General features: G+C 30.5%; 2 protein-coding genes across 2 annotated transcripts in view; both read left to right on the top strand.

Annotated features, from left to right (window-relative positions):
- Positions 1 to 25787, top strand: part of LOC143059220 (microspherule protein 1-like) — a 38899-nt gene extending 13112 nt beyond the window's left edge. The window contains exons 2-13 of the mRNA XM_076232699.1: positions 434 to 738; positions 1420 to 1464; positions 3651 to 3731; positions 12256 to 12365; positions 13258 to 13366; positions 13755 to 13893; positions 14633 to 14708; positions 16434 to 16462; positions 17101 to 17193; positions 17897 to 17979; positions 20063 to 20278; positions 25212 to 25787. Of these exons, the coding sequence (XP_076088814.1) occupies positions 434 to 738; positions 1420 to 1464; positions 3651 to 3731; positions 12256 to 12365; positions 13258 to 13366; positions 13755 to 13893; positions 14633 to 14708; positions 16434 to 16462; positions 17101 to 17193; positions 17897 to 17979; positions 20063 to 20278; positions 25212 to 25298 (1373 nt within the window). The 3' untranslated portion in view covers positions 25299 to 25787. The remainder of the gene's footprint in view (positions 1 to 433; positions 739 to 1419; positions 1465 to 3650; positions 3732 to 12255; positions 12366 to 13257; positions 13367 to 13754; positions 13894 to 14632; positions 14709 to 16433; positions 16463 to 17100; positions 17194 to 17896; positions 17980 to 20062; positions 20279 to 25211) is intronic.
- LOC143059311 (uncharacterized) lies at positions 5092 to 9005 on the top strand. Its single transcript, XM_076232791.1, has 3 exons — positions 5092 to 5527; positions 6042 to 8398; positions 9001 to 9005. Exons 2-3 carry the CDS (start codon positions 6073 to 6075, stop codon positions 9003 to 9005), a joined length of 2331 nt encoding a protein of 776 aa, XP_076088906.1. The 5' UTR covers positions 5092 to 5527; positions 6042 to 6072.
- Positions 25788 to 27633: the final 1846 nt, after the last annotated feature.

Raw genomic sequence — 27633 nt, 5'->3', positions numbered from 1 at the left:
GACAGTGGGTAGGTAGGTAGGCATTTTTTTTTTTCAAAATAAGAAATTGAAGTATCAGATGTTTATTAGTCTTCATGCCTATTTGATTAAAAAAAAAAACTTAGTACAATAAAAGAATTTGAGTAGGCAGCTTTTTTCTGGGTAGGTAGCGTTTGGGCAAACAAACCTATTATTTATTATGGCCTTGTCTATTTTTCTCTCAAACATAATTATACTATTATATGGTAAATAGATATAAGAAGTGCTAATATGAGACAACTCTCCATCCAAGTCACAATCTCCATCCAAGTCACAATTTGTAAAAGTATAGGTCAAAGAAATGTCTTCAACATGTAGCCATAGCTCTACTCTGACATGCCAAACAGCGAGCTTTAACAATGTTTAAAGGGCTAAAAAAATAACTAGTGTAAACATTTTTTTCTTTCTATTTTAGCATCATATTCTGCCTCAGTATCTAACAAACCTGCCATTATACAGGCAGGCACTTCAAGACCAAGTCGATCTGCCTTTTCTAGAAATCAAATACTACAAAATACTGTCCCAGAAAGACGAAGCTCCTCCCGATCCATCAAGCGAAAGAAGTTTGATGATGAACTTGTAGAAAGTAGCTTATTTAAAACAGAAAGAACAACTAGAATGAAAGTTCCTCCTCCACCCTTTACTGAGAAGGAGAGAATAGAACCAATCGTTAAAATCATTAAAGAAACTCCAGTTGTTGTACCCATTGAAAAGAAAAAGGTTTGTTCGACTGTGAAGTTTGTTATGTCATGTATGTTGTTTATAGTTAATATGAATTAACAAATGCTTGATTTTGTTGTTTTAAGAAATTCCACCTTCAACTGACACAAGCAACAAGCGTTTAGGAAATATGTATTTTATTGAACTCATATTCTTGGTTCATGTGTATATCTAATAAAGATAAGTACCTCCAGTGAATCCAACATGTATTGTTGTACTATTAATGTGGAAATTAACCTTTTGATTAAGTTTCATATTGTGTTTCTTTTGGTTCATGTAAATTAAATCTTTCAGACAATTTTTTTAAAAATTTTACCTGTTATATATAATTATTTTGTTTTTGTTTTGTAAGGTACATGTATAACTATTGAAATATGAGCTTGAAACCATTTATAAAACTTTCTACAACCAGACACCAAAGATGAAAAACTCAGATTCTGCTAACCACTAAAGTGCAGGCACTTTGATTAGGTTTAGAATCACCCTTGCTCTCATATAATCATGAACAATGATGAAAGTAGCTATAACCATGGTAACCATGATATATTTTAGTGTGAATCACTAAAGTCCTACATCCACTGACATTTATATTTTATTTGATTTTTTACTGAATCTTGTTGTTTGTTTATTTTATTCTGTAAACCAGATCCAATCCTTCATCTGTTTAATTTCTTTTTCTAGACTTCTAAATCATCATCTGCTGTAAGAAGAGCAAAGAGACAAAAGGTAACCATGGTAACTATAGTGGTAGATTCTGACCCCTAAAGTTTTAACATCATTATGAGAGTCATTAACTACGGCTAGGGGAAAATAGCAAAACCTCGAATTACTTACCTTAATCTTATTTGTGTTATGTGGGGGGAGAGGGGTAAGAGGTAATTGATGATGCAGCTTTGAGGAAAACTTTGGGTGCTATAAACAGTTTTCGTATAAAAAAAACTAGGGGTTATTCCCCAACTAAAAATAGACATGGAGGGAAGTTCCTTTTTATCAATATAATTGGTGAAAAAGTATCATGTTTTTTGTATTTGGTTGTAAAAATATGTTAATTAACTTCAATTAAATCAATTAAATCAGGTTGAATGATTAAAATAATTTAAAAAATTAGATTAAACATACATGTTTTGACTTTGAGGGAAGACAACACTGTAAAAAGTCTGTTTTTTTGGCAGTGAAAATTGAAAACTTATTTGCAGCCACTGTAGCTCTTTTCGGAGCAGGCGAACATACCCTGAAGCATGATTTTTTTGAAAGACCAGGTAAAAATCTATGAAATTCATACAATTTTGACTATGAAAAATGTGCAGGTATGTCTTATGTCTTCAGGAGTGTGCACATGACCTGATTTTTAAGCTTAAATTAGGCAATGTTTTTCCCAGTTTCTCTGGATAAATTTTGTTTATACTATTAAAAGTTCACTTTTTTTGTATTTCATTATAAACTAGAGAACATTCTGATTCTAGTGAGATCTAGTTTTATACAAGTATCTTTATTAATCAGTCCACCACTAAGGGTCATTTATACATGGTCCCTCAAAATATGATGTCATAGACAAAAACTGTTGATTGCACCATACATGTGTATGTGTGCAAAGGAACACATTTGTCGGTTAATAAGTTAGATATATGTATATATATAGAGAGAAAAATATTAATATCATTGTAGACTTATAAGTTTATGTTAGAAAATCATATTTTGCAAATATTACTCAACACATCCTAAATCTTTCCAATTGTATATGGAAATTAAATGTCTGATACCTTGATATGCTAGGTTATCAAATAATGCAAATGAATGAATGCAACACTTAAAAGTAATGATAAAAATTGACAACAACACTTCAAATGATCTGCATATGAAAATGTACATACAAAAAAAAATGATATTAGTTTTGTTTGCGTAATATAAAAAAAGTTTCAATCACTGCCTATTTTTTTCAAAGACTAAGAAATTACTTCCCTATTTGGCTATAGTTTGTGTTGTACACTGAATATGAACAATTTAGGTTAATATCAAAACTGGAAAAATAAACTGAACAATTTTTACAATGAATAACAATATAGAATAGAAAAATGATATTAAAATGTAAGCTGCAACTTATATGAAAATCTTATTTGTATTAGAATATATATTGCTACTTATTAATATATATTAAATCAATATCTTTATAACATGTGTGTGGTAGATCAAATTAATAGCACAAGCGGCCAATGTTCATTCTTATTTTAAAGGAATTAATATTTTAGATAATATGCCTACTTTATATTTATGAATGTATTAATATTGTTATTGCTCTCAAATTTATAGCACCAGACAAGTAGAGATCTTTGCAGTATGGGTTTTGGTCGTTATTGAAAGTCATATATGTAGTGTCCTAAAGTTTTAAAATTCAACATCATTTGATCTCTTATGGAGAGTTGTCTCATGGGCAATCATCTTCGTAGTTTTATAAGCACAGAACTATTGATATGTTAATGGCATTAGACTATTTTAAATATTCTAAAATAGGAGATAACTCATAGATAATGAAAATAAATTATAGAAATTACCAAAAGTAATTAACATTACTAACAAGCAAAGAAAAAGACAAACAAAGACCAAAGACATAAAACATGATTTAATGATTGCAATAAAAATGAACTCATTATTCTATGGCCAGACTTGCATTTTGTTTACAAAAAATTCATCAGTGATGCTCGAAATAAAAATGTTGAAAAGGACAAATAAAATATGAAGTTGAAGAACATTAAGGTTCCAAAGTTTTGTTGATACAGCTAACATAATTTATCTTCTTTGGTAGAAAAAACATGTTTTAGAAAAGTCAATATAATTTCAAAAAGGGAGATAACTCATTAATTAATAGTTGAATAAATACCATTTTATATATTTGTGTTTGACTCTATTTATTGTAGCCAACAACACCAGCCTCGACAAAAGATCTTGGAAGATGGAAACCACAAGATGATTTGGCATTGATCACAGCTGTACAACAGGTTAATAATTTAACAACAATTATCAAAACTAGATAGGGTTTGATGTAACATAATTGAGTTATATCCCTTGGCTGCCATTATGGAGTTTTTGATTGTTGATTTTCTGACTTGACTTACCAAGTTGAAACATGTGGTACAAACAAGTATGGTATATTTTAACTATATAATATAATCATATTGAAGAATTAAGGCAGGCTTAAAGAATTAAATTTTGCTAAGAAAAAAGTCTAGCAGTCAGTGTGACAAGTTTAATTAGGCTTATTTAAGGATGTTCGCTGCTCAATTTCAAAATAAATAACTTTCCATAAAAATAGTATGTATTGATAGGTAATAAATTGAGGAATCAAAAGAGCAAAAAAAATATAGGGGTCAATGTGCTTGTTTTTCGAGATATTAGCCATTGGAATTTTGGCCGGAAAATGTTTTCTCTTGATTTTTCATAGCTTTATCATTGACCAGTTAAAGTTCTTAAATACTATTAAAAAATAAATAAAATTTTATAAAATTTACACAAATGACTTATAACTATACATGTTAAAGATTTATAAAAAGAAAAATGGGGGTTCATGGAGAAATTTTATTAAGGCATTCACATGGATAAAATCAGAGGATTCCGAAATTCTGACAAATATTCCAACACATGACAAGCAGACATCCTTAAGAACGAATATGTGCATGTATACTTCCAACATGGTGGCTAAATGGAATTTATTCTTGCTCAACATGAGTCAATCAAAAACTAATAATTGGTAGAAAATGTTAAGAAATGACTGGAAAATGAAATGTTTCCTAATAAAGTTGATTTACCTGATAGTAAAGATTCAGTTTGAAAACCCACTAGCCAATCATTTATTTTAAATGCCTTCTTATAAAAATTTTCTTTTTGGATGAAAATCCATAAATAATTTGTTGAGGACATTTCAAAAGGGGAGCTAACTCTAAGTGTTGATAAAATTAGCTTACACTTTTGATAGGTATTTTTTGTAATTTTTGAATGAAGTTAATTGGTGAAATGTTAAAGAAAGAATGATATGATGAGAATAGATGCAATTTGATATATATGCATAATTAATCAGTATTTATGATACAAAAATGTTAAGATTTTTGAAATGTGAAAATTTTATACATAGAAATAACTGAAGATAATGAAATTTCTATTACTTAACATTAAGTACATAAAGTTTGTTTAACAGTACAATTCTGATATTTATTTTAGTAAACATGACATAGATATATATACATTTTTTGAAATATGTAAAATTTATATAAGCATATTTTTTTATATGGTTTTTTTTTAAAGTTATAAACTATGTTATCATATTAAAATGTTTTGGGAATACAAGTTAATCAAACAATCTTATCTAAATATTTTTAGCATAATATTATTCAGACCCTTATATAAAAAGTTTTGATAAGCATTGTTATCAAAACATTTTAATCAAAATATTTTAAAACAGAAATCATTAGCCAAAGCCTGACTATCCAAACAATGTTAATGAGCATGAGAAACATTACTTATTCAAGAGTACACATCAAGTTTGAGTTTTGATTACTTTAAATGGATAATTACTCAGATGCACTTGTTTATATATATATATAACTTGACAGATAAGAAGACATATCATTAATCAATATCAAATCATATGCACACAATTTCAGAAAATTGTAGATTGTTTGAATTTTTACAAAACTGGTATCTTATTGATATTTATATGCATCTGGAACCAGTGAAAATTCCTTCTTCATTGATGCAGTAACACTGAGGTGTTTGCTTTGGCTGGAAGATAACATTTTTGGTAAGTTACATTTTTTATAATTTTTTATGAAAAAAAATTAATAAAGAAATGATATATGATTGTTTAATATGAAATTTTAATATTTAAATTCTCTTCACTTTTAAATTTTTGCTAATCATCATAATAAATTATGTGTTTAAAGAATTAAGAATGACTAATAAATGTGACTATTGTAATGGAAATAAATTTCTAAATATAAAAAAAGCTTTAAGATTTTTTAATAGATCATATTTATATTCATAGTTTACAAACAGTTTAGTTAAAGATTTTTCATTTATAACAATGAATTTTTCAATTATAACAATGAATTTTTCATTTATAACAATGAATTTTTCATTTATAACAATGAATTTTTCATTTATAACAATGAATTTTTCATTTATAACAATGAATTTTCCATTTATAACATTGAATATTTAATTTATAACAATGATTTTTTCATTTATAACAATTAAGATGAATTTTGAAATTACATTTTTAGCCAATTTGATTCTTTTAATTATTTTTCTTTCAGACCTAGAAAGCAGTTGAAAATCCAACACCAAATGGCATCAGTTTGTTCTACCCACAATTCCATGCTCAGTTACCTGGAGACAGCAATCAATGACATCCATGTCAACTTGATGAAAATTGACACAGAGGTCAGTCAAAATCTGTCTCAAGGCCACAGTCCTCAAAGTGCTCTCTGGACATGCTGGACACCACAGTTTTTCAAAGAACCATCAAAAGAAAGTTGCAATCCCACAATTCCCTTGGATGGAAGCCATGATGAAACTGTTTGCTCAAATTGTTTGGTGGAATTACCCAGAATACTTTTCACTGTGAAGAAAGAAGTAGATCGTCATGTTCAATATGTTGACTTTATTCAGGAGAAAATGAATGCAGTTTCCATGTCAACTGCAAAAGCAAATTTGACTCCTAAATCTCATGCTAATTTGAATCGCAATGCATCAGTAAGGAGAAGTAACATAAGAACCAACCCAAGCTTTCCTGTTCTTCATTCACAAAAATCACATGGTGCATTATTAACCAATCAGAACAGTCCTGTTCCAAATGCAGAGTCTTTCAAACATTCACTTACTCTAGAGAGTCAACCATGTGTTTGCTGTGAAAAATGCTCCAGTGTTTTACATCTTTTCTCACAGACTGTCTGCAGCAGGGTGAATTATCTTAAAGATCAATGCCAAGAACTCAAGATTAGGCTGGTTAAAGAACTTCTGGAAAAAGAAAGAGAATTAAATATGTGGCTCTCACAAATCAAGACTGCTAAAGAAAATGTAGGCAGTAGTTTCTGTCATCTTGAAAACTTAGGTCAACATTGTTTAGTCATATTCACAAATCTTCAAGATAAGGATGATATGGATTCAAAACAAAAAGATAACTGTGATGGCAACCAGTTTGATATAAGATCTGCAGCAGATGATGGTCAGTCATGTGATACAGAAAGCACCAATCAGAATTCAGGATTACTTTCGGATTCCAATGAATTCACCAATAAGAATACAAGATTGCCATCGTCTTCCAGTGAAGGGTCCTACACACTTCCTGTCGGTCTGTCACATGGTGAAGACTATAGTGTGATAACTATGAGTGCTGACGATAAAGATAGAATTTGCATTTATGATGAACTTGTGTTTTCCACTCAAAATGAACAGCAGGAAGCAGAGTCAAAACAGTCACATGATATTTCTGTATCATGTGACAATGATAAAAGTCCATTACCAGAACTTATTGAATTCCAAAGGAAAAGATCTGATTCTTTGAATAGATATGATAAATTATTCCAAAGGGAGGATTTCCGTAGACGTTCCCAGAGCAATCCAGTGTCATTCAAGACTAGAAAAGCAATGAATGCTTCTGGTCCATATTATACAATTCAGGAGGGAACAGACGACAGCCTGAACCAGGATGGGCCTTCTACAGAATTACATCATGCCAAGTCTGAGTGTGTAATTAATGAACCTGATACAAAGCAGAGAAAGATCAAGAAGTCCAAAAGTTCTATGATGGTCCGGGCTACCAAAATTAAAAACTTCATTACCAAGAAATTCAAGAGGAAAAGTTGGGGTGGTAAAACTCAGAAAAAGTCCACATCCTCGTCATCGGTCCAAGCCAGTTCAACAGGGGTTCAGTTCTTTGAGTACGACTTCTCTGACGATGGGATTGATAAATCATTAAACGCTACTTCAGATAGACTTGGTGATCTCTCATTTCTAACTGGTATGTCAAATAATTTAGATAATAGTATGTTTGATATGGATTTCAGTGGTCACAAACTGGACTTCAGTGGACAAAATTTGGATTATAGTGGGAACAATAGTTCTGAAGATGAGACAGAACCATTCCATACGTCAGAAACCAACTACAACCACTGGTTTAATAAACAAATTGCTTCAATAGAAAGACTTTTGAATGATACAACTGGTGGAGAGGACATGCCTGATCAGTTGACAGAGGACCAAAGTTCACAATTATCAGTGAACCCAAGAAATAGAAGCCCACATACTCAGGATCATATTCAGATGGTGTTGCCACTAAAACTTAGAACACACACAAACTTGTACTACAATGACTTGGCAATGGAGAGAGCACCGTTGGAAAGTTTGTCCGCCATTTCCTGTATTGAGCCAGTTGATCATATAACTAACATTGTTGATGACACTATGGACAATTCATTGTTTTACGAAGCTGAAGAAATAGTTTCTGGTCCTAGTGTTAATGATAGTCAAGCACAAAGTCAGACCAGTTATAGAAGTGGGTCAGGGAAATGTGAATTGTTTGTTGTAGAAAGGAAAGTCAGTAGTTCCAGTGACAACTCTGTTAGTTTCAATGACAACCGAGGCTTTGATGTAAATCATGGATATGGAACCAGTAATATCTTTAGAAATGGAAATAATTTGGCAGATCCTTTCATAGTTGAAAATATTACAAACATTCGTCCTATACTTAGTGATCAAAATTTAATGTTCAGGACCAGCCTTGATCACAGAGAGTTTATTAATCCTTTGAGATTTCATCAACTGGAGAGTCATTGTAATATGGAGAAACTATGGCACATCAAACCATACCTTCTACAAGGATCGCTGACTGGTACCTTTCTCGTGCACCTTATCAACAACTATCCACACAATTTTCTAGAGGTACCAGGATACAATTGTGTTACTAAGGAGATCTCTATGGAATTGGTTTCCAATGTTTTCTCACAGAGCTCCAAGCCTCACATATTTGCCCGGGATCTTGTATGGCATTTATTTACCTTGTTGGAACTCTATGGTGGAAAATCCAAATCAGGAAAAAATACAGACTCACTAGACAATGATCTGATCGTGGCCATTAGAAATGCTACTGTTCAACAGTATCACATCACTACTCATATCTGGCATCACAAGTGTGTCAGTTTTATCCACCAATCTATCAACGACTTATTCAACCAGAAACTAAGATTACCTGTGTTTCGTGCTTTATTTCAACAGAGTGACTGCTAGTTTAACTTTTCTGTTTTTATGCCCCACCTACGATAGTAGAGGGGCATTATGTTTTCTGGTCTGTGCGTCCGTTCGTCCGTTCGTTCGTCCGTTCGTCCGTTCGTCCGTCTGTCCCGCTTCAGGTTAAAGTTTTTGGTCGAGGTAGTTTTTGATGAAGTGTAAGTCCAATCGACTTCAAACTTAGTACACATGTTCCTTATGATATGATCTTTCTAATTTAAATGCCAAATTAGAGTTTTGACCCCAATTTTACGGTTCACTGATAGAAAATGATAGTGCAAATTTCAGGTTAAAGTTTTTGGTCAAGGTAGTTTTTGATGAAGTTGAAGTCCAATCAACTTGAAACTTAGTATACATGTTCCCTATGATATGATCTTTCTAATTTAAATGCCAAATTAGAGTTTTGACCCCAATTTTACGGTTCACTGAACATAGAAAATGATAGTGCAAATTTCAGGTTAAAGTTTTTGGCTTCAGGTTAAAGTTTTTGGTCAAGGTAGTTTTTGATGAAGTTGAAGTCCAATCAACTTGAAACTTAGTATACATGTGCCCTATGATATGATCTTTCTAATTTAAATGCCAAATTAGAGTTTTGACCCCAATTTTACGGTTCACTGAACATAGAAAATGATAGTGCAAATTTCAGGTTAAAGTTTTTGGTCAAGGTAGTTTTTGATGAAGTTGAAGTCCAATCAACTTGAAACTTAGTATACATGTGCCCTATGATATGATCTTTCTAATTTAAATGCCAAATTAGAGTTTTGACCCCAATTTTACGGTTCACTGAACATAGAAAATGATAGTGCAAATTTCAGGTTAAAGTTTTTGGTCAAGGTAGTTTTTGATAAAGTAGAAGTCCAATCAACTTGAAACTTAGTATACATGTTCCCTTTGATAAGATCATTCTAATTTTAATGCCAAATTAGAGAATTTATTCCAATTTCACAGTCCTTTAAACATAGAAAATGATAGTGTGAGTGGGGCATCCGTGTACTGTGGACACATTCTTGTTAAATTGTTGTTATGAAAACTTGGAATATATGAACATTGTTTTGAGCAGATTTGTTATTTTATGTGTTTTTTATATTCTGATTTATTTAATTTGTTATATTTATAAAGTTCTGTGAATAGAACATTTGACCTTTAACCTGTAAAATATGTAACCTTTACGTGTAAATTGTATATATATATTTTTAGAAACTATTTAATTTATATATATATAGTATGTGTATATGAGATATTTACTTAATGACTACACAGTGTTTATTTAAACTTTTTTAATTTATTAAGTTGTAATGTTTCATAAACAAATTATGTATAAAAAATGTGTACATATGCTGATTTATATGGCCATTTATGAGATAGATACATTTACATTCAGAGAGAAATGTTTTATAATTATTAAAATTGAAAATATCACATACTGGTAGTAGTTTTTATTGCTAGAAATTCATTGCTTTTGAAATACACCACTGATATTAATGATTTCGATTGATCAGTTTGTGCACATGAACTTTACTAAGAGATAAAAACACAGCAAAACAAAAACAAAAAATAAAACTATAGTCAATTTCAAGATAGCTCATTTCACTTTATTGTTTCACTCAATAAATTTTCAGCTCATTTCACTTTATTGTTTCACTCAATAAATTTTCAGACCAGAAGTTTGAGACGGCTGGTCTTTGAATCATGTGTAATACTAGCGGCAGAACTGTAGCTCTATGGCCCACACTTCCATAAACATAGGAATTTTTAGGCCATTTGAATTGTACATATAAAAGTCATTTTATTTTCCAGATTTTTTTCAACATGATTATAGATATAGGAAGATGTGGTATGAGTGCCAATGAGACAACTCTCAATCCAAGTAACAATTTTTAAAAGTAAATCATTATAGGTCAAGGTACAGCCTTCAACACAGAGCCTTGGTTCACACCAAACAGCAAGCTATAAAGGGCCCCAAAAATACTAGTGTAAAACCATTCAAACAGGAAAACCAACAGTCTAATCTATATAAAACGAGAAAGGAGAAACACGTATGAACTACATAAGCAGACAACAACTACTGTACATTAGATTCCTAACTAAGGACAGGTGCAGCAGGATTAAACGTTTAAATGGTACCAAACCTTCTCCCTATTATGAAACAATAGTATAACATCACAACATAGAAAGACACACTATAAAATATCAATTGGAAGGCTTAACTCAATCAAAAAACACAAATTAGCACACAATGAACAAATAGATTTGATATGTGATACCTGAATGCAACTGATACAAAGTTAATAAAAATAATAAAGGATAAATAATTATGCTTTAAAATATTCTTATTTCTTAACGAATGATTTGAGGGCAGTTGATCTTAGGATTATGTTTTTCTGAAGGTTTAATTAACACTTAATCAAAAACTAAATATATGATTAGAAAAAGTGGTATGATTGCCTATGAGACAATTCCTCACCACAGACCAAATGACACAAAAATTAAAAACTATAGGTCATCGTACAGCCTTTAACAATGAGCAAAACCCATACTGCTTAATATGCTATAAAAAGCTCCAAAAAGACAAATGTAAATTCAACAATTCAAACAGAAAATGAATGGCATAATTTATGTTTAAAAAATTATTGCTATTTTGTGCATTTTTGGTTTGATCTTTTTTTGTGATAATTTTTCATATCATGCTACTCAATTGAGATGGAAAATGATCGCTAGGATCTAAGGAGACATGTGGCGTTGCTAATAGAATTGATATGAAATTGACAAGTCATAGGTAAAATAGAGATAAACAGATTATCATTGGTCATCTCAACTCGATTGCTTTTCTCACTTTTGCCGTACCGGCTCAAGCGCGAAAATCAATTGAGTTAAGATGATCAAAGATAATCTATAAATAAAAAAACCAAATAAAAATACAGAAACAAACAACAACCACAGAATGATAGGCGCCTGAAAAGTTTGAAACCTGACTAAAGTCAATATATGCTTATTTTTTAAATGGAGATAAGTGATGATATTCTTGGCAGATTGACTCATACATTGAATAAAATCCAACAAACATTTTCAGTTTGTGAGTAAAATGATGCTGTTAAAAATAATTAAGATAAGATTAAACTTTGGAAGTAAAATTTCGGGCAACAGTCTTAATTTGTTTTATCCAAATTTGAGATCAAACAGATTAGGTATTGCTGTATATATTAACAGTGTTTAGTAAATACAAAATTTATTTTTATTTTTCAGACAAGTGACCTGACTGCTGTACATCTTGGGATAAAGTTTTCCTGTAGATTTACATTGAAGGAAATACAAGAGCGATGGTTTGCCTTGTTGTATGATCCTATTATATCAAAGTAAGATTTTACATGCAAATTGATCAGAAAACTTTACAAGATATAGTACGTGATGAATATACATTATGTACATCAATGAGAGGCCATACAAGGGACAAAAAAATAAAACATTAATTTCTAAAAGGACAATATCTACAAAGAAATAACAAATCACTGAAATATTATAGCTAACAGCAAAAAAAGTCTTATTTTACAAGTTAATGTGAAAGATAACTGTCAGACATTAAGCAAATCAATCAATCTTCAGACTTGTCAACTATCTTGATTTTGGAGATATTATTCAGATTTTCATGCATCAATTATAATCCAGATTTTGAGTTTGTTAAATAAGCCACTGTAACGGATTTTGATCTTTTCTCAAGGGAAACAATCAATAACTTGAAGCAGAAAACCTTGACCCCTTACATATACCGTATAGCAGTTATTTTTCGGGATGTAAATTTTCACTTATTTTCACTGATAGAACAAAATCGCCAAAATAAATTTTGCCAATTTAAAAATTCACATTCAAAGGAATTGATAAAATTTTTGAATCCGCCAAAATAATAACCGCCAAAATATTTCCTAAGCCTTATTCAATGATTCCATGATTGAATCTACAATTCTTCATACTTCAGGCAGACAGAGCACAGTTTAAAAAGAAAAACAATATAAAAATAAGAAAATTTGATATGATTTGAACACCATAGAAAAACTGATGTAGAAGTTAGCAACTATAGGTCTCCAACAGTGAGAAAAAGCCATATTGCACAGCCTGTCATGAAATGTTAAATGTAAAACAATTTATTGAGGCAAACTGGCAGTTAGATTTATGCAACATAAAAATGCACAGAATGATGAAGTAGCACATGTTTATTAAAACTAGCATCGAATTAAACATTTTGAATTTTAGATTGGGAATGCAGGCCATTAAACAGTTACATCCAGATATAATATCTAGTGTCCAGTCTAAAACATTGTTCAGTAAAGAGGAGGAAAAACTACTGGGAACAGTATTGTCTGTAAGTACCAGTATATGTTAAAATTTATGCACTGTTTTAATGCAAATTGGAGGGTTTTGGAAGATTTTTCCTTATCTCTTTGAAATATTTGAAATCAAAGTAAGATTTTGACATCTGTGATGTGCAAGTAGGAAGGAATTTCCAAATGATTAAAGTTGAAAATTAATTTTAGATACATAACAACAAAGATCTACAAACAACAGCTAATTATATAAAGGACATACTATGATATTCAGCAGAGAGAGGCACACTAAGTTGGCTTTTCCCTGAAAAATAAGTTAAATATGTACTAAAAAAAAAAATTACAGCCAATTTGTCAAATAAAAAACCTCTTATATACCTTCTTGTTTTTACAATGATACTAAATTGTTTGTTTACTTCCTTACAGACAAGCCAGCCTAATATAGAAGTATTTGAAGAATTGATAGACAAGAATCCTGAATCATTTTACCCTTTGAGAACCCCTAAATCTCTACACAACCATTGGCTGTTGATGAAACAGTATCATTTATTACCAGACCAATCAGGTAAGAATTGATAGACAGGAATCAAGAATCATTTTACCCCTTAAGAACCCCTAAATCTCTACATAACCATTGGTTGTTGATGAAACAGTATCATTTATTACCAGACCAATCAGGTAAGATATGAATATTCAGCAGTTATTGATAGATATACAGATTTCCATCAGTATTTGTCTGTTATTAGGTGGGTTTGGGATTTAATCAAATCATATTCCTGGATAGAAAAAGACTGCAATTTCGGTTTTGTATATTAAAAAAATCTATAAATTCAATTTTACACGTCTTTCTTTATTATGACTTCAAAATTTATTTTAGATCAGCAGTAAATTGTCAAAGTCTTTGTCCTCAGCAAATTTTCTTTAAGTCAGTAGAATGATTGATATTCTTTAAGCACTTTAGACAGTAATTTAAAGAAAAAAAAACTATGTTTCAAGGCTTTTTGTCACTTTCCAATGGAGAATCACCAGAAAAGCTTAAATGTTTTGATTTAGCCGTTTTGTGGCACACATTTTAATGTATCATATCTAATCATTTCCATCAAATCAAAAATAATATAAAAATCAGAAGATGTGGTATGATTGCCTGTGAGACAACTCTCTACGAGAGACCAAATGACATAGAAGTTTACAACTTTAGGTCACCATACAGCCTTCATAAATAAGCAAAACCTATATACTGCATTTATAAAACCATTGATATTTTGAGCCTTTAGTGTTATTTATTTGTTTTCTTTTTATTTTAGTTCAACCAATGCCAAGAGGGGATCATGTTTTAAACTTTTCTGATGCTGAAGATATGCTGAATGATGATGATTTAAAGTGAGTATCTATAGATAAGGATAAAAACAGTGGCAAATTCCCCTCCCCCTTTTTTGAATAGAAAATACACTGTGAAAATAAAAGAATCCACAGAAATAAAAATAAATGGGCAGAAGATACCAAAGGGACAAATAAAAAATCCTTCAAAATAAACAAAACCATAGGCAAAGAAAATACAATTGAGAACGGAAATGGGGAATCCCCAAAATAAGCATGTACAGTGATGCATACATGCATACTGTTAACTTACACCTCTAAGCCATTAAATTGGTTTGCAACTCATTTGGCCATCTATGAAATTCATTGAAAATCATTCTAAAAAAATTGAAAACAACACGTTTAATAATTTAATGCGTCGCAAGCGCTGTTCTGGATTTACCTTCATCAGGACCGCTCAAGGCAAAACATTTGAAATCCGAGGATGTATAAGTACTGAAACCGTTGAAGAGCTATATGTCAAAAATACTTAAAATAAATAGCCAAATTCATCTAAATTCAAATTTGCCTGAGGGAGTTGAACCCTTAGTTTCTTAATAATTTCAAAATTTACAAACAGACAATTTTAGAAAGGTTTCTTAAATCATGTCAGTACCGAAGTACTGACTACTGAGGGGATGATACCCTCGGGGACTTATAGTCCTCCAGCAGAGGTATCGATCCAGTAATGTATAAAATTGAAAACAACACGTTTAATAGTTTAAATTTCCGAAGCGCTTTTCTGGATTTACCCATTTGAGAGAAGACATTTGTGATGAATTTGATTACTTAAACAACCATTTGATGAAACCTGTCTTTAAATTTTAATGTTGAGGTGACAAACCTTTGATAATTTCAAATAGGGTATTATTTGGATCTTTGTTGATATTACTAGAACTCAAGAACAGTTTTGTTTTATTCTGCAATTGACCTTCTCACTACTGTTGATTCGTTTATATTCGTTAGATACCAATTTTTGTGGATTTCGTGGGTAAAGGGGAACCATGAATTTTAAAGTTCAACGATTTACAAAATTTCTAAAGAATCATAATATGTAACCTTTGCCAAAACCACGAAATTAACTATCCACAAATATGCAAGTTTCCCTCAATCCATGAAAAATTGGTACCCATGAAAATAAAAGAATCCACAGTATACCAATACATACAGTATTTATCCAGTAATGTGATTCACTGTCCTGAGATATCTATTTTGTAAATTTTGTGGGAACAAGTGAATCACAAAATCAAAGTTCAATAAATAACAAATTTTCTATAAGTACTGTAAATTCAGAAATTATTGCGATTTTGTCATTTTAGACTAAAATTCAATTTTAATTTTTGCGATATTGAGAAAAATCCGGTTTAATTTAAATGAAAATATCAAAATGCGAGTTTCAATTATTGCGATTATAACTCTGTTACATTTTTCACAAGGATAAAAACATCGCAATAATTTCTGAATTTATGAGTATATAATTATGCTAACATTTGCAAAACCTTAAATCAAATATCCCAGAACATGTAAGTTTTTACTGAATCTATGAAACTTTGGTTCTTAGAAAATAAAAGAATTCATGTATACAGATATTGTCTCCTAGTTTCTTGCTATTGTGATGAATACAATATATGCCAGTAATAATAGTTTGATGATAAGATTCAATGGTATTTTAAATCCTTTGTAAATGATGGAAATAAACACATGTAAAGTTTTTTGTTCAATTACTTACATTCTTCTGCTTTATTTCAGAGATCCTACAGACGAAATATTAGAACATGGTAAGGGCTTTTATTGTATATGGTTTCAGGGTTTATATGAGTCGGCTATACTGTGTGATGTGTTTTGAGATTCATCACTCAACAACTTCCTGTTTACCATATACTTTTAGCGGTTGGGGTATCATAAGAAAGTAGTAGCTCTAATTAGTTACCAAAGGTACCAGGATTATAATCTAATACGCCAGACGCGTTTCGTCTACATAAGACTCATCAGTGACGCTCATATCAAAATATTTATAAAGCCAAACAAGTACAAAGTTGAAGAGCATTGAGGATCCAAAATTCTAAGAGTCATTTGTTTTAAATTTATTCCTCCTCAACTTCCTTTTTACTGAATACTTATAATAGGGGTATCAAAAATTAGCAATAGCTCACAGTTACACTTAAATGAAATTGAAAATGGAAATGGGGAATGTGTCAAAGAGACAACAACCAGACCATAGAACAGACAACAGCAGAAGGTCACCAACAGGTCTTCAGTGCAGCGAGAAATTCCAGCACACAGAGGAGTCCTCCAACTTGCTTCTTTGATACATTTTTGTTGACTTTCAGAGTTGTCTTTCCTAGTACATTTGAATTATTTCATCCTTGAATCCTGCATAATTTTTGCTAAATTTTTTATTTTGGTTGCTTTTCAGAATTAGCTGTAGCAGACAGAAGGAATAAAAAAGAAATCAGACATTTAGAACAAGAATTACCAAAATGGCAGGTCCTTGTTGACAGTGTTACAGGTAAAAAGATATTTCAACAAAACCTTCTGAAACTAAAAACTAAACAATCAAATTTAGGTGTAGGTTTGTCTACTTGCCCACAAACTCATTCAGGAGTGATTTATTTTCTCAGCTTTCACTAAGAGAAAAATCCAAGAATATTAAATGTCGCCAAATTGTAAACTTGAACCTTTCCTTATAATACTACATCAAGTAAATTTTAAAATCACAAAATTAAATCGCTGCAAAATGGGCATGAAACAACTTAAAGCGAAATAAAGTATCTTCAAAAACAAGTTGGTTTACATTATAAAACAAATACAAAAAATAATTGACAGAGATATTAATAGTTATCAAAGGTACCAGGATTATAATTTAATACGCCAGATGCGCATTTGGTTTACATAAGACTCATCAGTGACGGAGATATTAATTCATTAACACCAGAAAGAGTACAAGACCAGCAATTACAATTAGCCAATGGATAGCGTTTACAGAATAGAGAATAATTGGTAAAAATATACAAATTTCAGAGAAATAAGCAAAACAAATACAGATTTTATGACACTGAGATACACAAATAGATAGAATACAAGAAAAGACCTAAAAATCTTTTGGCCTAACCCTACAGTCATCGTCTGTTAATTTTAAAACTTTTGAAAAGTATCAACTCATGTATGTCCCCAAAATTCTTGACACATTGTCTTTTCTTCTTATATAACAGGTATTAGTCCACCAGATTTTGATAATCAAACATTAGCAGTCCTGAGAGGAAGATTGGTGAGATACTTAATGAGGTCAAGGGAGGTAAGTCAAAGTTATATGGCTGTTTATAAAAAAACAAGTAGAAAATATTGCATTTGTTTTATACAATTGATAAAGGAAGATTTTGTATGATAGCAAATGAGACAACTCTCCAATCAAGTCACAATTTGTAAAGGTAAACCATTATAGGTTAATGTACAGTATTCAACACAGAGCCTTGGCTCACAACAAACAGCAAGCTACAAAGGGCTTCAAAAATTACTAGTGTAAAATCATTCAAGCAGGAAAACAAATGGTCTAATCTAGAATCATATTCAAAACAGTGTAGCTGTGGCCATTGATTGAAAACCTTAAATTATCCCATTGACTGGGGCAGATTATGTGAACGTTTGTCTGTAACAACCGCTGCTCACTATGTACTTGTTAAAGGCACTTAAACTGTGGGGTCACAAAAGGTTCTCAACACCTAAATAAAGAAATTAGAAAAACTAATCAGGAATAACACGATGTTTTGATTTATATCAATAATATAAATCAAAACATAAAGTTATTCCTGATTAATTTTTCGAACTATTTTAATATTAAAGGCGTTAAGAACCTTTGGTGACCCCACAGTTTAAATTCTATAATAAGTAAGGAGTGAGCAGTTGTCGTTACAGACACACGTTCACCTAATCTGCCCCAGTCTATGGGATAATTTAAGATTGTCAATCAATGGCCACAGCTACACTGTTTTGAATATGATTCTATATAAAAAACAAGAAAAAAAAAAAACACTTATGAACCACATCAACAAACGACAACCACTGAACATCAGGTTACTGACTTAGGACAGGTGCAAACATTTGCAGCAGGTTTAATTTTTAATTCCTCATTAATAGAAAGACACACTATAAAATATCAATTGAAATGGCTCAATCAAACAACATATTAATCCAAATACCCTTATATTTAGTTCTGATGTTTTTTGTTATCAGCCCTCATCAAATTTTGTATTAACCCTTTCAATGCTATACACGGCATATGCCGCGATGACGTATGCCCTTCCCCACTGCTATTCGTGGCATATGCCTTGATGACAAAGGATTTTTCATAAGGACTCTTAAACCATTCGGTTTTCATTTGGGTTCTCTCTAATTTTTCCTCGTTTGAATCGCGGATATACAAGGTCTCATTTGCACTTGAAATACCGGCAATTTTTATTGTAAAATCATACAGTAGAAAGAAAAAAGAAGGAAAAAAAAGAACAAATATTTTGACAAATGCAAATGGCGGAAATCGGAAACGAAGCTGTAAATATGGAAATATTTCAGCATTTCTATGACGAAACTAACAACGAGGATTAGTTAAAAGGTTTCTAGTTATCTCAATGTGTTAATTACATTGAATTCTTGTGGAAAATATGATTTGATCGATCATTTCGAGACATAGAAAAAGGGGGGAAAACGGAGGTTGACTGAATTTTTTTAGGACAGAGCCATTTATTTGTGCCACGATTACTTAAAACATTGTGTATGGTGCAATACGCTACGGAATCAAGTATCTGGTGTCTTCTTTATCATATGGAATTAAAACAACAAAATAAATGAAGACTAAAAGTAGTTTTTATTCAAAATTCAATACAAATGTAATACATTACATCTCTTACCTGTTAATTACCTGAAAATGCAGGTAACCTGATAAAAAATTCATTAAGATAATTGCCTAACATTACAGTTCATGCTCTCTTGAGCATTTTTCATGCAATAACTTTCTCTATCTCATATAATAAAAAAGATACAGCAGTCTGAAAAAGAATATACTGTTCTAATGAATGAACACGAAAAAAATGCAGCAGCAGCCATTTTTCTATTTTTTTTGTGTAGCGTTGAAAGGTTAAGGATTTCCTTAATATCCTTTGAATATTTCAAATAACCTGTGTAAAGATTGATAATTGTTCTTCTATCACACTTTTATGCCTATTACATTTAAATGTATTTTGGTGGGTAGGAAGGGAAGTTTAATTATTGAAAATGGGTCATGGGTATTTTTTTTCGTCGAATTTTGCATCTGTGTACTATGGACACATTTTTATTTTATTTGTATTAAACTAGATTTATGAATTAATTGATTATTCTGATTTTAGATAACACTTGGAAAAGCCACCAAAGACAACCAAGTTGATGTAGACTTAGCATTGGAAGGACCCGCCTGGAAAATCTCACGTCGTCAGGGTGTCATAAAGTTACGGAGTACGGGAGAGTTCTTTATATCTAACGAGGGGAAGAGACCAATTTATGTAGATGGCAAACCAATTTTAGGAGGAATCAAACAGAAACTCAATAATAATTCTGTTGTTGAGGTATAAATAAATTATAAAAGCACAAAGCCATGGTGTAGTGGTTGGACTACAAATAAAGCGGTTCCTGGTTTGATCCCTGTTCTGGGGAGAAAATATCAGCGACGTTATTTTCGGCTCTCCCTTGACACCATTTGCTTGTATGGTCTTGAGAAATGATAGTCCGTAGGAAGTGGACAATAAATGGTTGACCCATGTTAAGAGAGAGTTAACATTATATCTCTTGCATGTAAAAAAACACCCTTATATAGATTTTTCGAAAAAGAGCAGACTAATGCCGTACAAAGAGGCACTTGCACCCGCAAGGTGGAAAGGGATTAATATAAGTTGTGATAATTTGTTTCCCAATTACCTATAAATAAATATGTTTAAAGTAAATAAATATGTTTAAAGATAACTGTTATACTTTAGTAAAACTCTTGGAACTATCCCACCAGAATTTAAAACTTGTTTCACTTTTTTTGTAATTATGACTTTTCAACAAAAGCATTTATCAGTAGCGTCTTGGAATATTCATGGTCTTGGGGATAAATACATGGACCCTAGTTTTATTGAAAATATTAAATCTGATATAAATGTAATTCTTGAAACATGGAAAGGAGAAAGTGCAGATACACAAATAAATGGAGTTGTATCAATCTCAAAATCTAGGAAAAAAAATAAAAGGTCTAAGAGACATAGCGGGGGCTTATAGTTTATATAAAAAAACAAATATATCCAGGAATAGAATATCTAAAGGATGGCTCTCAGTCACCAAATAGAATGTGGCTTAAACTGAATAAAACATTTTTTGGGACAGGAACACATATCTATCTCTGTGCGGTGTACATCCCCCCATTAAATTCAACACACACTGCAGATGATTTACTTAATTTAGAGGCTGAGATAGCAAATTATTCAAAATATGGGGATATAGCCCTAATTGGGGACTTTAATGCCAGAACTGGGGAACAAGCTGACTACATTGAAAATGAAAATAATAGTATCCAATTTTTACAGGATATGTTACCCCAAGACTATGATCTAGATTCTCTTATTAAAAGAAATAATTTAGATATTTTAAACCAACAAGGTAATAATTTACTGAACATGTGTTTATCCTCAAGACTTAGGATCTTAAATGGTAGATATTTAGGAGATTCGTTGGGTTATCACACATATTTTTCTAAAAATGGCTGTAGCACAGTTGACTATGCAATATTGAGCAAGGATCTCCTGCCCTCAGTAGAATATTTTTGTACCTCTGATCTGAATTTTTTATCGGACCATGTACAGATCTCATTTAAACTAAAATGTGATAGAAAACAATATATAAATAAAAAGGACTTTAATAATAATAATATGAAAAAATTCACAACATACAGATGGACTGATGTGTCACATGGTAAGATGTATGAAACATTAAACTCTGATGAAGTGAAAAATAAGATTTTAAATTTTGAAATCACCCACTTTGTAAGAAATGAAAAAGGCATAAATGAAGCTTCAAAATCATTAACAGAAATTCTAGATAATGTAGCCTCTAAAACATGTATAATAAAAGTTCCAATAAAGCAAAAGAAAAGTAAAATAAAAATAACCCTTGGTCAGACAATGAATTAAAAGATTTAAAAAGTAAAATCAATAATTTAGGTAAAAAACTAAAACATAAACCATTTGATAGAAATTTAAAACAGCAATTTTTTGAAACTGCAAAATATTTAAAAAAAGCAAGTAAAAAGAAAAAAAATCCAATATCAACAACAAATGATTGAAAAACTATCAAATCTTCAAACTAAAGACCCTCAACAATTTTGGAAACTACTTAAATCTCTAAGAAATGATATGAATACCACAGAAATTAATATGAAATCAGATAACCTAACAAACCATTTTCAAAAGCAAGGTCTTTGGAACAAACCTTGCGACAAAGCAGAAGATGAGATAAACCTTTTTTTGAAAAACAAAGAGAGTGAAAATAGATTTAATGAAATAACTGATAGCCCAACAACTATATCAGAAGTAAATAAAGTTATAAAATCCCTTAAAATGAAAAAATCCCCTGGACCAGACTCCATTGTAAATGAGGTGATTAAATATTGTAGTCCAGTAACTATTAAATGCTACACAAAATTATATAACCTTGTTCTTGATTCAGGATGTTCCCCTGAAACATGGCAATATTCTCTATTAGTGCCAATATTTAAGTCGGGAGATTCCAAAGACCCAAATAACTACAGAGGAATATCTCTTATAAATGGTATTGCCAAAATATTTAGCTCAATTTTAAATAACAGAATAATTAAATATATGGAAAACAAATTTAGCCAGGAACAATTTGGATTTCTTCCTAAATTAAGAACTACAGATAGTCTATTTGTATTTAAAACTTTGATTAATAAATATTTAAATTTAAAAAAGAAACCATTATATATTTGTTTTGTTGACTTACGTAAAGCATTTGACTCCATTTGGAGAACAGCTTTATTATATAAAATTTTGTCCCAGGGTATCGGCAGTAAAATGTATCAAGTAATAAAAAATATGTATTCAACCACTAAATTTTCAATAAAGATTAATAATAAACTCACTAACTGGTTTGAAGTAACTAGAGGGGTAAGACAAGGGGATTCTTTAAGTCCCACCCTATTCAATATTTTCATAAATGATCTACCTCAAATTTTTAAACAGGATGACTGTGATCCCTTGAAAATAGAACAGACAAATATTGGAAGCCTCCTATTTGCTGATGATATTTTGATAATGTCTGAAACTAAAGAGGGTCTTCAGTCAAGTTTAAACCATTTGTCTCAATACTGTGATAAATGGCAGTTAACTGTAAATTGTAAAAAAACTAAAACTATGATTTTAAGCACAAGTAACAATAGGAAAAATCTTAACCATTCTTTTAATTATAATGGTGATAAATTAGAGCAAATGGAAAAGTTTAAATTTCTTGGTAATATCATTAGTCAGAATGGAAATCTTATTCATTCAGCACAAGAATTAGCCAAAAAATCTATGAAAGTAATGTATTCTATAAAAACATATTGTAATTCGATTCATCAGACTCCTGTAAATTTGTCAAACCATTTATTTAACTCTCTCGTCAGACCAATATTAACTTATAACAGTGAAATATGGTATATGGATGCATACTCATCCTTTTATAAAGCTTCAATTAAAGGAGATAAAAATAACAAAAAAGTAGATACTCTAAATTTCATTGACAAAAGTCCACCTGATAAAGTACTAAATAAATTTAATAAGTTAACTTTAGGAGTAAAAAAATGCTCCTGCAATATAGCTGCTCGATCTGAATTAGGCAGCTACCCTATTGATTGCTTTATAAAAAGACAAACTCTTCTTTTTCATGATAGACTATTAAGGGAAGAAACTAGTCCCTTACTAAAAGAGACACTAAATTTGGCAAAAACTTTACATAATGCAGGTATTTATTCTTGGTACTCCTATGTAAATCATGTCAGAAGTCAAAATGATTTAGAAATTGTTAACCAAAATAAGGATAAAAATAATAGGCTAATATACAAAAAAAATCTAGAAAACTCCTATGAAAATTTATATAATGATAAAATATTAAATTTACAAGAGAATAGCAAACTCCAACTTTTTAAAAAAATAAAGAAAAGCTATAACTTTGAACCATACCTACTTTCTCAAAACTTTGAATATAGACAACTAATTTCTAAATTTCGAATAAGTGACCACTGCTTATTAATAGAAACTGGAAGATACAGGAAAATTCCCAGAGATTTAAGACTATGTACACATTGTGATGTACTAGATGATGAGTTTCATTTCTTTTTTAAATGTAAAATAAATGAACAATTAAGAAAAGAATTTTTAAATGAAAATAAATATAATAACTTAAATGATATAGATAAATTAAAACATATTCTCAATCCTGAAACAAAACAGGACACTTGCAAATTAGGCTCCTTTTTAAAAAAGTCACTAAGACTGAGGGCAGGGAGTCCTTGATATAATTTGAATCTCTTATATATATATATATATATATATATATTGATTTAAAAAAAAAAGACAAATTATAGTTCTGTCTGTTCAAAGTGTGTCCATTGTTTATTTTCATTGTTTTATGTAAACTGTATATTATGTATAATGTTTTAAGCCATTGGTCCATATGGGCGTAAAGTGCTTTTCAATAAAGTATTTAAACTAAAAGCACAAAAAAATCTGATTCAGAAATTCTTTCAATTAAGGGAATAATAATTCTGTGTTTAGGTATGAATGAGTGATAAAAGCACAAAAAAAAATCAGTTTCAGAAACTCTTTTTGATTAACGGAGCAATAGTTCTGTTGTTGAAGTATGAATAAATTATAAAAACACAAAAAGTCAGTTTAAGAAATTCTTTTTAATTAACAGAGCAATAATTCTGTTGTTGTGGTATGAATAAATTACATTTAATTTAGTGGCACCTTTTTTCTTTCAAAAAAACTATGAAGAAATAACAAGGACTTTTAAAAAAAAAAATTGCTATTAAACAGTTAGTAATAATATTAGGAAAAGAAAAGTAGTGGTTAGCAAAATGTTTATTTGCATTACATGGATAAATCAAGAGGATTTCAAATATCATACGATAAATAAAAAAAATGAAGTAGTGGACATGTTTTTCTAGGTGGACTATCAAGACCACAAGTTTAAGAAAGGAAGACTTCACTATGGCCAAAATAAAAAGTATCTTTTAAGAGATAGGTGCACTCTACACAGAAAACTAGAAACTGAGACAAAACCCCATTAAAAATATAGGTGAACTCAGGAAAGGTCCACTGTTCCCGACTACAAACCAAAACTCACAATTAAAATCATTTATTCAATGGAACAAATCAAGTATAATTTAATTCATAAAAAAATATATGTGTATTCATTATACAACAGTTATATGGATCAATAAATTTTTATTTTATTTTTTTGCAGATTTCCTGTTTACGGTTTATATTTCTGATCAACCAGGATTTAATAAACGTGATACGAACTGAGGCACAGAAACAAGCTAATACATGATACATGCTTAACAAAGAAGTTGGTAGAGAATGGATCTGACTGTTACAATCGGTAGAAATGGATGAAATTTGACAACAATCAAATGGCATCAAAATCATCAAGAGCACATTGTGACAGTCTATGAAGTGACATTGTACAAAATCACAATATGACACTTGTATGCAATACTCAAATTGCTTAAACACAATATGAAATGCTAAATTTGCATAAACACATTATGAAATTTGTAGTAAATGCTTATTTTGCATAAATGCATTATGAAATTTGTATGAAAATCTAAATCTGCATAAACGCATTATGATATTTGTATGAAAAGCTAAATCTGCATAAACACATTATGATATTTGTATGAAATTCTAAATCTGTATAAACACATTATTACAGATACTCGTATATAAGAATTGAACAAAAATTGTGTTGCAAATAAAGTTATTAATGTTGAATGAAATATAAATTCAATTATGAAGCAATTAAATGGTGTAAACATTTTTTTTAGATTTTTATTTATTTATACTGTGATGTAATTGATGTTCTACCATTTTTCCATGATTGAGGATTTCATGGTTCTGCCAAAGTCTTCATATATATTTACATGCCCAGAGAATTTGTTGTTCACCAATACACACATGAAATCCATGAAAATAGTAACATAGGAATTCATTGTTCCCCTATACTCTGGAAATCCATGAAAATAGTAACATAGGAATTCATTGTTCCCCTATACTCTGGAAATCCATGAAAATAGTAACATAGGAATTCATTGTTCCCCTATACTCTGGAAATCCATGAAATTTGGTATCCATTGAATGACAATAAATCCACAGTAATTATATTAATTAAGGACGCCAGTTGTCTCCCATTGTATTTAAAAAATTTATTATGCAAAAAAACCAAGAGAGAACAGATAGTTATAGCTTCGGCCATTCGTCTGAGTTATATCATAAACAGATTAGTTGGTAATTTATATTGAATTTGGTGCAATAAAACGCAAAATGTAAACTCAATAATAAAACAATTGCATGAGTTGTCTCCACTTGCATTGGAAACATTTATTAGCTGTAAGAGTTGTCTCCACTTGCATTTGAATCATTATTTTGCTGCAAGAGTTGTCTACCCATGCATTTGAATTATTTTTTTGCTGCAAGAGTTGTCTACACATGCATTTGATTTTTTTTTGCTGCAAGAGTTGTCTACACATGCATTTGATTTTTTTTTGCTGCAAGAGTTGTCTACACATGCATTTGAATTTTTTTTTGCTGCAAGAGTTGTCTCCACCAAATGTATCATCAGATAGCATTATAAATTTTTGGTTTTGGGGAAAAGAAGACTTTCACACAATTGAAACTTTCAACAGTGAAATGTGGATGAAGATGGGAAATTGGAATCTAATAAATAACCTTGAGGAAGTTTCTGCAGTGAGACTAAGATGTGATGTTTCTAACCAGGTCTGTGGCCACAATTGTTTCGAAGTTTGTGATAAGGTTAGGTTAAAAGGAATCCCTATTGATGTGATAGGTCAAAAGTATTTTAAAGCATACAGTTGTATTAACCTTAACATATAGCATTTTCATGGAGAGCATTTGCCTGTGTATCTTCAGTCATTGTTCATTGACTTTGAACAATTTGCATACTGTAAATTCAGAAATTATTGCGATGTTATATTATGGAGAAAAATGAGGCAGGTTTATATCACAATAATTTAAAATCACATTTTGAAATTTTTTATATGAATTAAACAGAATTTTTCTCAATATCTCAAAATTAAAAAAAAATATTTTAGTCTAAAATGCCAAAATTACAATAATAAATGCACACAATAATTTTTTGATTTACAGTTATTAAAAAAGTACATGTTAAAGTATTGATATTTTAATTTCAACGTTCTCATTTTACTTCTGAATACCACAAACAGGCAAGCCATATGTCTAGGTAGGCACTTAAAGTTAACCATCGAGGGACGTTAACTACCGAGGGTAGTAATGAATATTCATCTTTACCGGATGATTGACAGCGATGTAAATAAAAACATGAGAGTGGATTACCGTGTGTCAACGTCATATCAAATTATTTCAATTTAATTGTTAGAAATACTGTTTTCTTCTGAAAATTAAAAAATAAATAAAATTGAATGGAATGGAATGGAATTGAGCTATGTACAATACAGTAAATAATAGCAATTAGAATTAGACGGTAGACAAGCATATTTTGCCTATTGATTCTTTTTTGCATGCCTATTTGGTTATATTATAATGCACTAATTGTTTTGATACTGTTTAATGTTTAAATAAGACCCATATGTGAACCATTTATGCACTTTTAATATAAAGATCAGATT

Source organism: Mytilus galloprovincialis, chromosome 14, assembly GCF_965363235.1.
Source record: "Mytilus galloprovincialis chromosome 14, xbMytGall1.hap1.1, whole genome shotgun sequence".
In the NCBI taxonomy this organism is placed as follows: domain Eukaryota; kingdom Metazoa; phylum Mollusca; class Bivalvia; order Mytilida; family Mytilidae; genus Mytilus; species Mytilus galloprovincialis.
Note: the sequence above shows the minus strand (reverse complement) of the source record. Positions and strands in the feature narration are given on the sequence as shown.

Excerpts from the sequence above, each read along its gene's own strand:
- LOC143059311 (XM_076232791.1), top strand. The coding sequence starts at position 6,073 with ATGGCATCAGTTTGTTCTACCCACAATTCCATGCTCAGTTACCTGGAG.